A 16,281-nucleotide genomic window follows, 5' to 3' on the forward strand; every position below is an offset into this window, starting at 1 on the left:
CACACTAAGCACTTCTCTTAAAAGGAAGAACATAAACATCCCATTTAGAGTTCTTAAATGTATAGCATTGCTTTGCAAAGTGATGCTTCTTTGGTTTGCACAGGACTTGTTTTCATCAAGTAAAACTGTGAAGTCCAACGCTACGTCTCTCCCCACCAGCAAGTCCATGACAAAAGCTCCGCTCTCTCTGTTCGATGATGATGAAGAGGTAAGTACCACTTCCTGATACCGTCTGTGTTCCCATGAACCCTTCTGCACAGCCTGTTGCAAATGCAGCAGGAAATGTTCAGAAGTTTACAACACAAAGCTGGTAAATGGAGCACTGAATCAGATGACTAAATCGATCTTGCATTGTGTAACTGTTCCCAGCATTATGGAGGAGAGCAGTAGCAGGGACTGTTGCAAGTTCTTAGTGTCTTTTTAGTACTTTTTGTAGTCATTGCATATCTCTGGACCTAAACATGAAGGACTTTATCCCTCTGATAGGACTAGACAACACTGAGCAGCAAAACATGAGCTTCTGGAAGCTGTTTTATCCTAGTCTGTAGTACCTAGCCGTATGGATGACTTCTTGCTTCTCTTGTGTCAGGGCTGATGAATTCCCTTTTTTTCCTCATTTTCAGTGTTTAAGAATTATGGGTGCTAGTGTAGAAACTGAGATCTGAGCACAGTTTGCGCAAGAAACGTGACAAAATTGAATTAGTATGTCCCTTTCTTTTTTTACCCTCTTCTGCCACCCACACACCCTTCAAACAACTTTCAACTCTGGGCCTGCAGCAGCCTTCATGGGGAGTTAACTTACCCCATAGTCTTAACCTGAGGCAAATCAGAGGCCTGCTCAGAGCCATAAGGGACTTCTGCAAACTCAAGATAAAGGTTTCTTGTTCAAGAAAGCCTTGCTCCCAACTCACCGTTCTGAACAGGGGCTGTTCAGAAGCAACTGTCAGAGTAGTGAAACATTGTCTAATTTGATACGGTCTCTGGTATCTGTCGTGAGGGTTGTGTTATGGAACTGAAGTTCAAATTGAGTGGAGAAAAGCATAAATAAGTGTTAGGTCATTACGTCAACATATTTTTTGCGTATTCTGATGCCTATATAATAATCTGCATGAGTTTCTTCAGGTGAAGAGTCTTGGTTCTTGCCCAGTGGTAGTGGTTCAGCTTGCCTATTGCCTGTCCTCAGAATAGTATTCATTTTCTATTTTGTTACCTAGATGTGGAAACAGTGCCCCATTGTGTTAGCTGCTGTGCAACAGAATTGCTGTACGGTGGTTTTTTGACTGCTGGTCAAGCCTTACGATGGAGAATCTGTGGGCCAGAACCAGGCTGTGGGCTTACAAGTTTCTTGTCTGTCAAATGCTTTGCATGTAGAATTCTCTGTATTACAGTGTATCACACTTGAAATTGTCTTGACAAAGGGTTCGCAGAACACCATTTTTCTATCCTACTCATCTGAGAAGTGGATGGCAAGTGTCTTGCCTGCTAATGACTTGTCATTGAGCTTTTAATTGTGGCTTTGGCTATCAATTTTTTTAAAAAAAGATATTTTTTTTAAGGATCTCTTTGGTGTGGTACCTGCCAAGAAGCAAGAGGAGAAACCTCCAGAAGAGAAAGCAAAACAGTCGGAGTCACTCAAGAAAGCCTCCAGCTTGTTGTTCAGCAGTGATGAGGAGGTACTAAGGAGTAAGATTTGATTGAAAGGGGTTACTTGGGTTTCAGCTGGGAAAAGCATAAAACTGTTGATAGGAACCACAGTCAGACTCTGCTGTGTCTGCCATGCCATGCCTGCCCTAGTCCTGTGACGTATTTGAATCTGAGGAAGCTGTCTGATTCTTGGCCCAAATTATCTCAAGACCTAGATAACAGAAGTCATGTGGAAGGGAAAGCTGGTATTTTCAATGCAAATTGTAGAAAGATCAATAGCAAATGGAGACTGCTGCCAACAAATCTGACTTATTTTTCTCTTCCAGTACTTTTAAGTTTGCTCTTACTGTTTTAATCTATGTAAGGAAATTTTAGTAGTTCTAGATAGGTATGTTGTGAGTTTTTCTGTGTTTTGGGGTTTTGGGGTGGGGGGTTTTTTTTGTGTGTGTGGTGCTTGAGTTTTTTGTTTGCTTGGTCTGTTTTGGTTTTTGTGTTGTTTTTTGTTTTTTAAATCTAGAGATGGGAAAAAATGGAATGTAGGGACAGATTAGGTGATTTCTTTCATCTTAAATGAAAGCCAGACACACTAAATAAATTAAAAATTTGTCTGCAAAGTGTCTGGATTAACTCACGTGAATAGGATCCAGACTATTCTTAGCCCTCCCACCTCCCCAAAGTTATTCTTTTGTGCAGACTTGGTTTTTATTATCTGTTCTGTAATTGCTTGTTTAGTGGATACTAGTAGTATCTTTAGATACATTTTTGTCTTGGACTAAACCAAATTCATACTTCAACATGCCTGTACACCTATCCAGAAAGGGGATGAACAGAGGTGGGGAATGGGGCAAACCAATTGAAACATTGAATAAGAGAACACGCAAGCCAGAAAACTCTCCCAACCCCAGAAATGTTTCCTAATGTAAATTTTTTTGACTTGTTCTCTGAGCCTTGATGAAGTGCTAGCTCCAGAGGGATAAAAAAAAAAAAAGTGCAGCATCATGCACCCTAGGAATGAGGTGCCTGGAGTCTGGGTGTTGTGAGTTTTCTTGTTTTTTTTTTTATTTTGTTTCTTTCCCCATACATCAGACTTGCTAATTATTTAAGTGGCTCAAATCAGGTTGTATTGGGTGACCTCACTCCTGTGACTGCAGTTGATCCTGACCTTAGTTGTTAGGAGCAACTAAATAAAGTGTGTGTACTCTGTTTTGCTGGGCAAATAGCAAAAGAAGGTGGTCAGGCTCTCTGCAAGGCGTGAGCAAGGTCAGACTGCAGTGGCTAACACAAAGGCAGGAGCATAAACTAGTAGAGAGATGCAAGGATTGCCAAGATCCTGAAGTGTTTCTGCTTATAGAGAAGATGGGAAAGTGACTTTGACCAAGACAAAAGAAAACTTAAAGGTTCCTTGTTTTTAAGGAACACTGGAATATCCCCAAGCCAGCAAAACTTCCTTCTGAAGATGACCGAAAAGAGGACCCTGCAAAACCAGCTAGCACTGTCACTCAGGCTAAAGCTGTGAAGAAGACGAGCCTCTTTGAAGAAGAGGATGAGGAGGATTTATTTGCAATCACTAAAGAGAGGTGACAGCACCAGGAGGGGAGGGGAGAGGCATTTTTTCAGAGCAGACCAGCAGCGCCCTTAAACCTGGGCGGACCTGGGCATGTTGCAATTGTTGTCCCGTGCTACTTGTGCTGAGGAGGAAGTAGAGGCGTGTGAGTGGGAATGGACTGGGCTCTTGTCACCTCTTTTGTGTTTGTGCTGAATTATTCTCCTTGCCATCACTGAACTGGGCTTTCCATTTCCATGCCTGCGATATAAAATCCTCTTTAAATCCTCTTGGTGTCTTTTTATCTTCAGTTCTGCAGAAAGCTTTACAGACAAGAGTGGAGGGTTGTAAAATGGAGACAGTGAGGAAGCTGAGTCGTGTATCTGGGACTGCTTGATGCAAATCATTGTCCTAAGTGATGCTTTTAAACAGATGTGCCTCTGAAACTTTGCACTGAATCTTCTACTTTCTCTTCTCTCTCACTGCAGCCAAAGAAAGCCACAGAAGGTATCGTTGTTGTTTGAAGATGATGCTATTAATGGGGAATCACTTTTCACCTCCCAATCAACGCTACTTCCTTCAACTACTAAGGCTGCAGCGGTACATCCTTTTTCTTTTAAAACTAATGTGATACACTTGGTCCTTTTATAGTCTGTCTTCCTTGTTAGGTACTGAGTGTAAGTCTATCTTGCTTTAGACAGTGGTAGTTCTAGAAAATTGGGAATGGAAACAGGGCAGATTGAACTCTTTACATGTAATACTTCTTACTACCATCAGCCTGATCCAGATTTCAAAGTTTTCTTGACCACTAACTCCAAATTTGTTTGATTTATGCTAAAAGCCCTTCCTAAGGATGTTTTGAGAGCTCTCAACCATAAAATACTTTTCACAGGAACAAACTGCTTACTGCTGATTGTGGAGCCAGGGCTTCACCCTTTATGTCACCTCAACACAAGCTGATTCACAAGTGTCTACGGGCTTCGTACTGGCCCTTTGTTGAGGGTGCTTATGCTGTCATCTGTCTTACAAATTTAGCCCATAGAGTACTGACTGTCTGGTTGTGCTTTGGAATTGAAAGTAGAGTTGCAAAAGCTTAATGCAGCTGTATCTGTAATGTGGATTCCTGTACGTATGTGTGTACCACCCCGTAAGCTGTCATGGCCCATAAACATAACAGACTGGGGAACAGAAGAAGGATCAGACTAGCCGCAGTCTAGCTGCTGGCAGTCATAGGAGGTGGTGCACCAACGAGACAAATTCACAGGGCATGTGCTCTAAGATTGCAATTCCTTCCTGACAGAAATCAGCCAGACTCAAGAGCTTATAATTCTAGAAATCAAAAGCCACAAACAAGAATGTCCAATGGGAGGAAAGTAGAAGTCAAGCATGTTGCCAATGACTGTAGGCACCTGCAGAAGGTGAACTGAAACTGCTATGCCACAGCAGTGTATGCTGCTTACGTACTTAACAATTTTGTGTCACCAAGATTCTCTTATTTTTGCAGGAGAAAGTAAAACCAGCACAAGCACTGCCTTTCTTTAATGAAGAAGAAAAGAAGGAAAAGGAAGATCTGCTAGGTAGAGCAGCAAAGTCTAACCAGGCAGAAGATACATTGTGGTGTTTAGAAGAGCCCAGAGCAGTTCCTAGAGGAGCAGTGCCTAGAGGAACAGACGTTGCAGGGCAGCAAACAAAGGAAAAAGTGAGGGATTTTCTTACATTGATCTAAAGTCTGGTAAAGGTTCAGTTTTAAAAAGCCAATCTAACAGTGCTGCTCTAAGACAGAATTCTTCTTCTGGATTGCCTCTTCTATTGCCAAGGAGAGAATAACTGTCTCTTTAGCACAATCACTTGTCAATGAAACAGCAAATTAATTCAATGTAATTTAAAAGTCGTTTCCCAACTGACTTTCACAAGAGTTGTTTGGGGTTTTTTTGGTTGTTCAGGTTCTTTTTGCCTATGCTAGCGTGACACCTTTGCTTCAAGCTCAGTAACTGTTTCAATGCATTGTCTGATGAGTTGGTAGCTGTGGCTTCTGGGCAGTACTGAACAGTATTGGTGTGTATTATCGAGCGTATTCTTGAAGAAGCTTCATCAAAACTTAATCTGGGGCATGGTTTTACTGAGTGATTGTTGGGTGATTACCAGCTGAATAATTTCCAGAGTAGTTAGTATGATTTGCGCTTCCCTGAACAGGTAGTGCTGCCCACTGCAAATATTCACAGCTTGCATGAACTAGTTACCTCAGAGATAATGGCAAAGCTGCTTAAAGCAGCCTTGTGGCACACATGCAACCTGACATACGGATGAGGAGGAAGCTGCTTAGCAACAGTGCTACAGTGTAGGATACCGGAAGAAAATTGTGTTCCCTTTAGAGCCATAAAGCATCTTCTCTTCTTTATCTACTGTCTCTTGCTAATCTGCATGTTGCTATTCTGCCTACCTAAGAAAAATCAGTTCAATATAGTTGTCTGTTTGGTAATGGATTGCAGAACTCTGATCACCAGTGGTATTTAACAAAGAAAGCTTAGTGGGTTTAGGGGCAAACCTGAACTAAATAACAGGCTGATGTGTGTGGTTTTATTTTTTTTTGGTGGAGCCTTTTGCAGCAACATCTTCAGAGCCAGCCAGCAGTTCAGATCCGTTTGCAACATCACCACCAGCTCTGGAAAAAGATGTCAAGGCCCAAGCTAAGAAAGTCTTAAGCTTGTTTGAAGAGGAGGAAGAGGAGAGACTGGAAGATGATGATGGCATTAAAAATGCACATAAAGAAATTGGTGTGGTGAGTCTAGGGAAGTAGAAGAATTGTGGAATTTGAAGCCTTCTGATTTATCTCTATTTTCTTTATATTGTTGCAGTTCGCTTGGTGGATATATGCCTGCAAACTTAGTTTCAGCAAGAATCATCTTAATTCTGTGTTCACTTATATTTTTCAAGTATGCATGTTCACTTTTTAAAAAAAGCTCCAAGTTGTCGTATTCTTCTTGTCTGGTTTTTCTGATATAGCATATGCCATCAATAGGTAGACTTGGAATCTTCAGCAGCATTATCCTTGGATGCACAGCAATGTTCTCGTTTCTACTTGGTGCAGATGTACCAAAATTTTTTAGGGGGAAACTTGAAGTCATGACAAAAAAGTGCATACTGCATACTACAGTATTCCACAGAGTTTCATCATCTTAGCGTGACTATGTAAACTAAGCTGTCAACTCTAAAAGCTATACGCACTTTATTCAGAAGTCTCTGGAGCTGAACACAATAGATGGCTCTTGGAGAAAAATCCCTGGTTATAGCTGCTTCTGAGTTAAAATGCATTGTTAACCTTGAGTGCTTATTTACTTGTTGTGAATGTGTTTGGGGGGGCAGTTGGGGAGGGCACATTGTGAGATGGTTGCAAGAAGCCACATCTGTCCTATGAATTTGGAAAGTTACAAATCCTTTTGAATCTTTCCTTCAAAGCACTCAGCTGTCAGCATGTAACAGTCACAAAGTGATTAAAGTGATGAAATGCATATTCATGCAAAAATCAAGTTTAGGAACTTGATCTTTTTGATAGGCAGTCTGAAAGGTGCTACTATTTTCTTTGCTTATGTCAATGTAATATGTGCTTCATGTGTGGATACTTCTAGATCTGCATCATGTATCTGGGCATAACCAGCAATTCTAGTGCTCTAAAAATGTGGCTTGGCTTTTGATATAAAATTAAAGCCAGTGCTGAGAGTGGAGCAGTAATAAAAATCATAGGACAGAGTGTGTGGACCAAAAACAGTGTACTGGAAACTAGCTTTAGTAGGCAGCCCTTTGGGGCTCCTGGAGACGTGAACTGGGAAGGGGAGAATCCACCTTTATTCTTATGACTATTGCTCCTGCAGCTTGAATTTTGAGTCTGATGTTATGCTATTGGACACTCAGTTATGCTCTTAAGAGACATCCTTTCATTTGCGTAGATCCTGAAGAGACAGCTGGGTAACAAACCACAGATACTGGCCTCTACCTAGACTTTCAGCAGGGCCTTTTACTTTTGAATGTCAGATCTGAGTGCATACAGTGACCATAATCGTAGGAAGGCATTGATTTTGGTGTCCAAGCAGCTGATAGTGGTTGGCTCACCAGATAGCACAGGGCTGATAAGGTGCTATGTTTGACTGTCAGCTTTTTCCACCACCAACATATCTGGAAGTACAAGTTCTTGCCAAAAGCAGACAGTGTGTTCTGTTCTTTGTTCTGGGGATGTGTTTGCTTCAGTGCAAGAAGAAAAGGGAATCTAGCAATAATAATAGCTTTAGAGGCCTTCAACCCCATTTGTTGTCTTTTTTTTTTAAGTTTATTTTTCTTTAAAAAGGTAGTTTAGGAAGATAATTAATCAGATTCTCTTCCTCTGACTTCTCTGTCCTGCATCCTCAGCTGAAAAATTCAAGGCATAAAAGTCTTACTGAAATATAAACCTTTCTGTACACTCAAAGTAACATACTGAAAACTTTTTTTTTCCTTCCTTGTAAGGAAGTTTTACAGGGAAATAGTAACAGCTGGATCTCGGGTCAGCAGGCACAGATACTTTTTGGTTAATGTCTTCTCATCAAATTGAACTGTGAATATAAATATTTACATTGTAAGTTTTGCAAATTTGGCCAAAGTGAAATATATAACTGATAGCTAAAGTTGTATTTTTATTATCAGGGTTGTAGTGTAGCCTCAGGCTTATTGTAACCTCCCTTGTCCCTAGGCAAATAACTTCCTTAAGGAGAGAGTTTCTCACTGTGTGAACCCTTCTCTTCTCCTTCCAGACTTCTGAGAACAGTACGCGGCCCAAAAGCACTGGAGTCTTTCAAGACGAAGAGCTCCTCTTCAGTCACAAACTTCAGAAGGACAATGATCCAGATGTTGACCTCTTTGCCAGTCCCAAGAAGTCAATGGTGAATTCAGAGCTCTTTTCTGAACTTGCTGTTTAGAAACAGTCTTTGAAATGTGCAGCCTTGTTTGTTTGAACAAACTCCCTGTTTTCCAGGGAGGGCCAAGTGCTAATATCAGTTCAGGCATCGTAGGCCAAAGATATGCTTTTAATCTGTGACACACAGACATCTATTCTTTATCTTTTGTCTCTTTAGTCTGCAAACCGTATCCTGAAGCCATCATCTGGAGGAGGGCTTTTTGGCGATGACGATGAAGATGATCTCTTCAGTACTCCTAAAACAAACCTTCCGGTATCTGTTCCTCTGCTGTAAATGGGTTATATAAAAGACATTGGAAAGAAGTATATGAAAGCGATTTTTGTTTCCGTATGTAGTCCCATGAGAAATGAAGTGAGTTCTCAAATCTTTTTGAGAGAATAGAAATGGCTCTTGTGACCCTGATGACATGAGGCACAAACAGATGCATTAGGTCTTCCAAAGCTGGGGTGATTTTTCTTGTTGTGTACCACTGAGTCTGGCTGAGGGATAAGAGAACACACCTGAGCAGAAATCAGAGTAGTAGAGTTTGTATTGTTTAATTGTTTTATTGTTTAGCTTGCTAATATTACTTTCCAGTAGTTCGTGCATGACAGATGAGCCTTGCGCTGATACTTATGTAATTAAAGTCTCTGCAGGTTGGTTTGATTTAAGGTCATGAATGCTGTATTAAAATCCTTGTGATCACTGGATTGCTTTGAGAGGACAAGCAGTTGCAGTAATGAACTTGACTGCATTACAGGTGATCTGAGGTCAAAGTCCTAACATGCATTCTAAACTGCTACTCTAAATGTATTTAGCTTAATTAAATTGAAGCCAACTTTTACTTCAGTCTCTTTTCACGTGTATAGCTGGAAGTTAGGCTGGAAAACTGGCAGTGGTTCCTGGAAACAGTTCTCTGAGGACTGTGGAAGGGGTGGTCTTAGGTAATTAGCACTTGGCAGCTATATGTGGAGCCTATTTGCTTGAAAACATTAAAAATAGCAGTGTTTCTTAGCTAGCTTTGTGCTTTTATTTTCCCTGCTGTCCTGTGCATAAGGAAATATGTATGCATTTGGAAGTTTATTGAAACTGTCAATATTTATCATTACCAGCAAAAGGTTGAGGTAGGCTAAAGGAATGCAGGAGTGGGAGGTCCTTGTCATTGCAAAGCCAAAAGACAATGCCTACTATGCATTGTGGAGTCAAAAGATGTGGCTAGTTTTCTTTTCAGATAGAAGCAAGATTTTATAAAGCTTTGCTTGTTGCTTTGGGTTTGGTTTGTTGGTTGTTTTTTTTTGATCTGCAAACCATGCTTTTTACCTAATTCATGTTGACTTTTGCTCTTAATGCTTTCAGAAAATAGCTGAAAAGAAAACACTTAAGGCCAGTACTGGCCCTTCCTTGGAGAGCAGTAACCTTCTAGAAAATGCTTCAAGTGCCAAGCAAGATGAAGCTCCAAAGTCAGTAACTACAGAGGCAAGTACTTAAATCTTGCAATCTGAACAGTGTGTGAAGAAAAAGAAATGTATCTCATTTTGTTTTAATAAGATCAAAACTAATGCCTGGATTCACTGGCTGCAAAGCAGCAATGCGTGTCCAAACTTGTCTCTGCTTATCAGCGTGCACCGTTAGTAGCAAGAAGTTTAAATGCTACTGAGAGTGTTTTGTTCGTTGCCCACACTCTTATAAAGGCAAAAGTACAAGGCGGTGAAGAACTACGCCTCAGGTCCAGTTGGACTGAAAATGGGTTGTTGTTCATCTTCTCTGAAGTGCCAGTGTCTGTTGGAATGAATATAATCTTTATAGGTACGCTTTCTCAGAAGGAAAACCAGGGCATGCAGCACAAATCTGTGCCTGTTGAGAATCTTATCTTGGAGACTTGACAACGAGCAAACAAGACTCCTGCTCCTGTCCCTAATCCTGCGGAACCAAAGGTCTTTGGGAGAGGCAGTCTGGATCTGAATTCTGGCTTGCGCCAAGAGCTGCTTGTCGGATTTCCATCTGTGGGAGATCAGCTTTTCATTGTGGGGGGTGGGTGTTGTGTTTTTATGCTCTGCGTTGAGGAACACAGAGCAAGTCTGCAGGGCTAGTAATTAGCCTGCCTTCCCTTATGGTGAAGTATTCCTTGAAGTGTAGAACCATGCTCATCTTCCCTGTTTTGTAGCTACTGACAGCATGATATAGGAACGATTTCAGCCTGTCTGAGGTTCAGCTGAATGCCACATGCATTTAAGTGGAGAATGATCTCCTCAAACACTAGGATTCTTCTGTCATGCTATCAAGACCTCCAAACCAGTGTCCTCACCCTTGCAAACCCTTGCTGACTGCCCAGTCATACCAACAGCGTAGAGCTTAGCTCACAGAACAGTGTAGACCACAGACTTGTGGAGAGCAAGCCCAGGGAAGAGCTCCTTAGCTGATCTGGTTCATCCCTAAGTCCTAGAATTGACCTAAGTCTTCTGACCAAAAAGCTGCCCTTGCTCTTTTAGCTTTTTAGTGTTATTTCTGGCACTGATGCTCTACTCTCTTCTCTGAAGCTGTTTTTCTGTAGGCTGAGAGGTACAATTTGTAGCCTTCTTGGTTTCCAAGTGAGCTTCATTGAAGTCTGTGGACCTATTACAGCCAGTCACAAAAAAAGAAATTTATTTCCTGACCTGGCAACATGGCTTCAGAGGGCCTTAAGGGAGGAAATAGGCAAGGAGGAAAGATAAGTGTCACAGTTTGATTTGACTGGAGGTATGTGCGACCTGGAGAAGATGGAAGTCGTTGGGTTACTCTGGCAAAGTACTGGGTAGAAGGAGGGTGGAATGAAATGTGATAATGAAGATGGGGATATGACATGTGGGGATCTGAATCTAAAAACTGACTGACTAGCGCTGGTGGTAGAATTGATTATAACAAGGTATCTTCAAAAATGAGTAAGGAGTGAGCTGCTTTCTGTAGATATATTAACATGCAAACTATGGTCTGGTTGGTAACAACTTGTCCACTTGTTTAATCCAGTGTAATTTTGTGCAGAAATCTACAGGTCCTGTTCCCATTAAAACCAAAGAGCCCTCATCTCGGATTGGAAAGCTACAAGTAATTAACTTTACTGGCATTTTAACTTAAAAAAAAATTTAAAATCTTCCTTGCCTCGCTGATGGCTTTTGCTGAAACAAAAATCTTTTTACTTCCTTATCATACTCTCGCAATTTTGTTATTTTTTTCAGATAGCATATTTTCTGTTACTTTTTCTGTATTGCATGTTTAATTTTATTTTCCCCTCCCATTTCAGACCTGACGGAGCAGCACTAGTTACTTAATTTGGGGACAGAGGGTGGGCTCCTCTTTGACCTCCTATTCTTCTCAGCACTATTTTAAGTATATCTTTTAAGTATATCTATCTTAGGCATGTGCTCAGAGACTCACAGGAGTTTAGTTATGTCCCTTTTCTGACTCGGAACAACTAATACCTGTCTATATGACAGTATTATTCTTAACATCAGAACCAGTGCCCTCAGACAGGGTACTGAGCTACATAGGTTTTGGTCTGACATAACGTGGCCATGCTGCTCCAGAAGCTCTTACACAGAATAATAGTGCTGAGCACTCTGCAGGCACAGTGAGATGTGTGAGATTTAGAGGATGTGGCAGACACAGAAGTGCATAGCGGTGAGAAAGGCCTGGCACACGTAGAACTTGAATGCCTACATGAGATAGTTCTTGCTGCTTCTCTGGACCCATGCTTGCCCTTGAGCAGTATTAACATGATCTCTTTTTGAGTGTGTTTTTTGTTTTCTCTATTTTGTAGGCTAACTTAGCTATTAACCCTGCAGCCTTACTACCTGGTGCAATGCCTAAGGTCTCCAATGTAAAGTCTCCCTTACCAATTTTGGACACTCTGTTGCATGAGTCCAAGGATGTCCAGAATAGTGAAGCTGTCTCAGCTGCAGGAAGCAACGAAGAACTCGGTGTAAGCTTTGATCAGCCTATGCAAGCGGATACTTTGCACAGTGCCAATAAGGTAACCTTGATCTTTAGAGGGACAGAAATGAGGATTAAAAATATGGTCTGTCCTTGTGCAGCCCTTTGTGTTTTGGTATGTAAGTTTTGCTAGCAGTGTGGTCTGTCTGAATCTAATCCCCTCCAACTTCCATGGACCGCTGAAGAGAAGGTCAAGCCTACTATGTTCTTACCTCTACTCATGCATATTCCTAATTCTGTGCCTTTTTAAGATACGTATCTACGTTCCCTAAATACAGTTATTTTTCCCTATAAGTTAAAATCTGAAAATCATAAAAAAGGCATCTCTCTAGGCTAACTATAAAATATATTATGGACAGCTGCTGTAGCAAGATATCAAGAATACATCATTGCTGCAGGCTGAACTTTACCTCCTCTGTGGATAAAAATGTTGTCCTGAACTGTCACTCCCATTTCTTTTTCAAAGAAGATTTTTCTTTTTAAAGAAAAAAAATGCTACAAAACCAAAACAAAAAAGCATTACAGCTTTTGACATGGCAGATCTCTGCCTCCTGACTCACTTAGTTTCTTATTCATAACCTTTTACTTTACTGACTGGAAAAGCAATATTTTAATTAAAGATTTAGTGCTTTTTATAACAAAAAAATCTTGAACCCTACAGTTCAGATATGGTCTGGGCGATATGAATAAGATATTTAGGATCGTAACTTTGTTTCTTTCCTTATTGCTGCTGGGACTGTTCATTACTAGGTGAGCAGCAGAGATGAGTTGGGAAGATGCAGCAGCTGTCACCACAGTGGCTTACATGACACCATGGTGTCAAATGGGTTTGAAGCTTGTACATCAGACTAATGCATTACCATATAGGAATAGTTGTTTCCAGTAGCAGCATGTCCTGCATAACCCTCTATCATGATACTTTTAAACAGATAGACTTGCAAAAGAGTAGAGCTCCTGTAGCTGCATATGGTCAATGTTGAATGTTCATTTTAGCTCAGTGATGATGTAGGTTTGTTTACAGAAGTAATCTGAGAAGAAGCATTCAGTAAGTACACAGTAACTGTTTTTTGTAGCTCAGGTTACATGTTTGAATTTTGGCATGTTGTCACTTCTTGAACCTTTCAAGTTTGAGTTTAAGCTGTAAATATATGCAGCCAGATGCACGTTTTTCCAAAGGCTAGAACAAAGCAACCTACCCAGTGTTCCAGCTGTCCTTTCAAAGAACAGTGCATGGAGCAGGGATCACGGGGTTTTTTTCAAGTGCATCTCCCTTCCGTCATAATTTTCTTGGTTTTCAGCCGTTCTCAGATCAATACAGCCCCACATTCTGAAGGCAGATGTGCTTCCACAGTGATTTGGACAAAACCACACAGCTCCTTTAAGCTATGTGACAGCACATCCATCCAGATTTTCCTTCTACTCCAACACAGCAACTAACAAAAGGGAAGAGGAGGTTGTACTGATCTATTTCCTGCCTGTGTGAATACTCCTGTCCATGTGGGATCTGGTAGAGGCTATAATGGAAACTTGCAGGGGGGCTTCTTTAAAAGCAGCAGAGGAATGAACTGCAGCAGGCTATGCATAAAATTAAATTAAATGGAAAGCATAATTAGTCATGGCTTGGACAGACTACTAACTGCACTGCAGAAGCCCCTGGATTAGCAAGCTGTCAAACTGACTAAGGTATTACCTAAAGCTGAGGAGCTAGAGTGGCTTGCTGTGACACTCTGCTTGTGAATGCTCTTGCTTTTGTAGCCAAAATTCACCTGCTGTGAAATGACCAGAGGATGGCAAATCAAGAGTACTGTGTTATTTTTCTGAATCTTGCTGCAAACTACTCCAAGTCTGAATGTCCCACTTGTCCATCTTTCCCATTTCTGAAAAATGAGGAGAGTGGATGATACTGAGCTGCTGATGAATGGTTCCTGCTGCTTATCCCTATAACCTACATCAATGTCTGCGCAACATTCTTGTTCAAGATTACCGAGTATTTGTTTCAATGTACACGTTCAAGTTACTTAAACCAGAGCTGTGAACAGAACTTGTAGTTAATTTGGCTTCAGTGTGCTAGTACAAAACTGGTAATGCATGCTAATTGCAGTGTTGTGAAGGCAAACAAAGTGCTGTGAGGAAACATAATGGGAATCCTAACCTGTCTTCTGTGAAGTGTGTCGGTTTTTGTTCTTTCTGTATAACCTTGCTCTGCTGCCGTGGGTTAGGGCTGGGCCGGCCTCTAACACGGACAGACGCACTCTAACCCCCTCTTCCGCCCGCAAATGGGAAGGAAAAGGGAATGAAGCAGAGAGACTTTTGGGTTAGAGAAGAAAAAAAAACTAGAACAGCTTTAATGAAACAATAATAGAAAGAAAAGGGGAATGATAAAAGTAATGAACTATATACAACTATAGGTAATAGCCCGATATCAAACCCGACTCCCTCCCCCGATAGCAATCACCGCTGGTGCTGCAGAGCACAAGGCACTGGGGCAGCCCCAGGCTCACCCGTGGCGGCAGGGGGATGGATTCAGGGAGCTGGATTTGGGAACTCAGGATCTGGATCAAAAGCAGGAGGTCAGATGGAGTCCTCCCTGGACACCGGCCATTGCAGAAAAGGGCAAAGAAAAAAAGGGCAAAAGGGAACGAAACTCTCATGATCACTCAATTTATACTAAATATGACATATATGGGATGGAATACTCTCGTTGGTCACCTGTCCTGCCTGTTACCCCCCCGGAAGTGCAACCTTTTACTTCCTTGTGACCCCCCTTTACTACCTGGCACCCTCAGCGTGGCACACAAGAGCCAGCAGTGGCCTTGGTCACTATAGGAATAAGTATAAGCAAGAGCCTTTCTGCATCCCAGTCCCAGGCAGTAACTGTAAACATCAGGTGTTATCACTGCCAGTAGCAGACACTGTCTGCAAAAACATGCTGCTAACTTCAGAAAATGCAGCCTTTTAGAAGACACTAAACTGAAAAGTAAAAATCACTAAATAGAACTGGGTTTTAGCTCAAACCCATGACACTCTGCTTTACTCCTTTTCTTGCAGACCAGGATCAAAGTTACAGGAAAACGAAGACCTCCTAGCAGAATGGCCCGCCGTCTAGCTGCCCAAGAGTCTGAAGAAAATGAGGAGGTGGACAGTGCTAAAGAATCACAATTCTCTCTACCAAAACAGATGCCAGCAGTAGTGAACATAAAGGAGCCTCTTGCTATAGAAGCAGAGTCCAAAGAAAATGGCTTTCTCTCTAGCTTGTCACTACCAGCTCACGGTAGTGTTTTACCTCCTGGGACAAACAAACTCCTTCCTCCAGAATCCACAGACCAAGGAGATGATCTGTTTGAATCAGAAGACCTTTTTGCAAGCAGCTCAACACTGAGATCAGCTGCACCATCAAAGTTAAAGGAGGGAATGCCAGACAGTGTGGCTAACAAACCCATGAAGGGCAGGGAGAAAAAGCCTGATCTGTCTATTCTGAGTGATCAGGACAGCAAGGATCTTTTCCAGCCTGCACAGCAAAAATCTTCAACAAAACGCAGCCCTGTACCTTTTTTGGAGGAAGAGGAAGACTCTCTCTTCACCTGTCAGAAAACTGGAAAAAAGGAGTTGAAACCTGCTGTCCAGCAAGCTGTTGACCCTACAGCCCAAGATATCTTTGAGGTAAATTACTGACCGTGCCACCTTGGCCTTTTTGAAACCCAAGTTCTTTTGCAGACCCCTCTACATAGGCTTAATGAAGACTGCTGAGTAGCATGGGGTGAGCAGGATAGGTAGTAAAGTAAGCTATCAGTCATGCACTGCAACTGGGCAATAGAAAACCTTACTTTTGTTGTTGACCCCCTTATTAGCAAGAGTGGATTGAAAGGTGGAGCCTTAACACAGAGCAGGCATGTCAGTGTGCTGTGACAACATACCTATGATTATCACCTTTTTCAGAGTAATAAAGTGTTTGGTTCTTATCTATTAGCTGTCTGTTCAGTGCACAGCAGCTCAGATAACTCTTCTTTAAAAAGAATAAAGTTGAAAGGCTGGCCAGCTGATACAAGCTTCTGTGTACTTTACTTGACTTGTGCACAGTTCCATGCTAAGGCACTTCTGCTGAGTCGTTCATGGGGAAAAGGGACTCAAAACTTCTTGCCAGTTGTGTCGCTGTTCCTCAGTGGCACGACTTTTGGGCACATGGGCATCTACGTGGGGTACCTT

The 16,281-nt window shown here is 41.7% G+C and overlaps 1 protein-coding gene across 1 annotated transcript in view; it reads left to right on the top strand.

Moving 5' to 3' along the window:
* LOC104275284 (WASH complex subunit FAM21A-like) overlaps window positions 1-15,750 on the top strand; it is a gene marked incomplete at its 5' end in the record, with an annotated part of 26,692 nt that extends 10,942 nt beyond the window's left edge. The window contains 12 exons of the mRNA XM_009871205.1: window positions 104-208; window positions 1,557-1,673; window positions 3,058-3,221; window positions 3,676-3,787; window positions 4,692-4,886; window positions 5,784-5,966; window positions 7,969-8,097; window positions 8,290-8,385; window positions 9,469-9,588; window positions 11,131-11,193; window positions 11,906-12,118; window positions 15,127-15,750. Coding sequence (XP_009869507.1) covers window positions 104-208; window positions 1,557-1,673; window positions 3,058-3,221; window positions 3,676-3,787; window positions 4,692-4,886; window positions 5,784-5,966; window positions 7,969-8,097; window positions 8,290-8,385; window positions 9,469-9,588; window positions 11,131-11,193; window positions 11,906-12,118; window positions 15,127-15,750 — 2,121 coding nt within the window. The remainder of the gene's footprint in view (window positions 1-103; window positions 209-1,556; window positions 1,674-3,057; window positions 3,222-3,675; window positions 3,788-4,691; window positions 4,887-5,783; window positions 5,967-7,968; window positions 8,098-8,289; window positions 8,386-9,468; window positions 9,589-11,130; window positions 11,194-11,905; window positions 12,119-15,126) is intronic.
* Between the last annotated feature and the right edge of the window lie 531 nt (window positions 15,751-16,281).

Source organism: Apaloderma vittatum, unplaced genomic scaffold (genome assembly GCF_000703405.1).
Source record: "Apaloderma vittatum isolate BGI_N311 unplaced genomic scaffold, ASM70340v1 scaffold2586, whole genome shotgun sequence".
NCBI lineage: Eukaryota > Metazoa > Chordata > Aves > Trogoniformes > Trogonidae > Apaloderma > Apaloderma vittatum.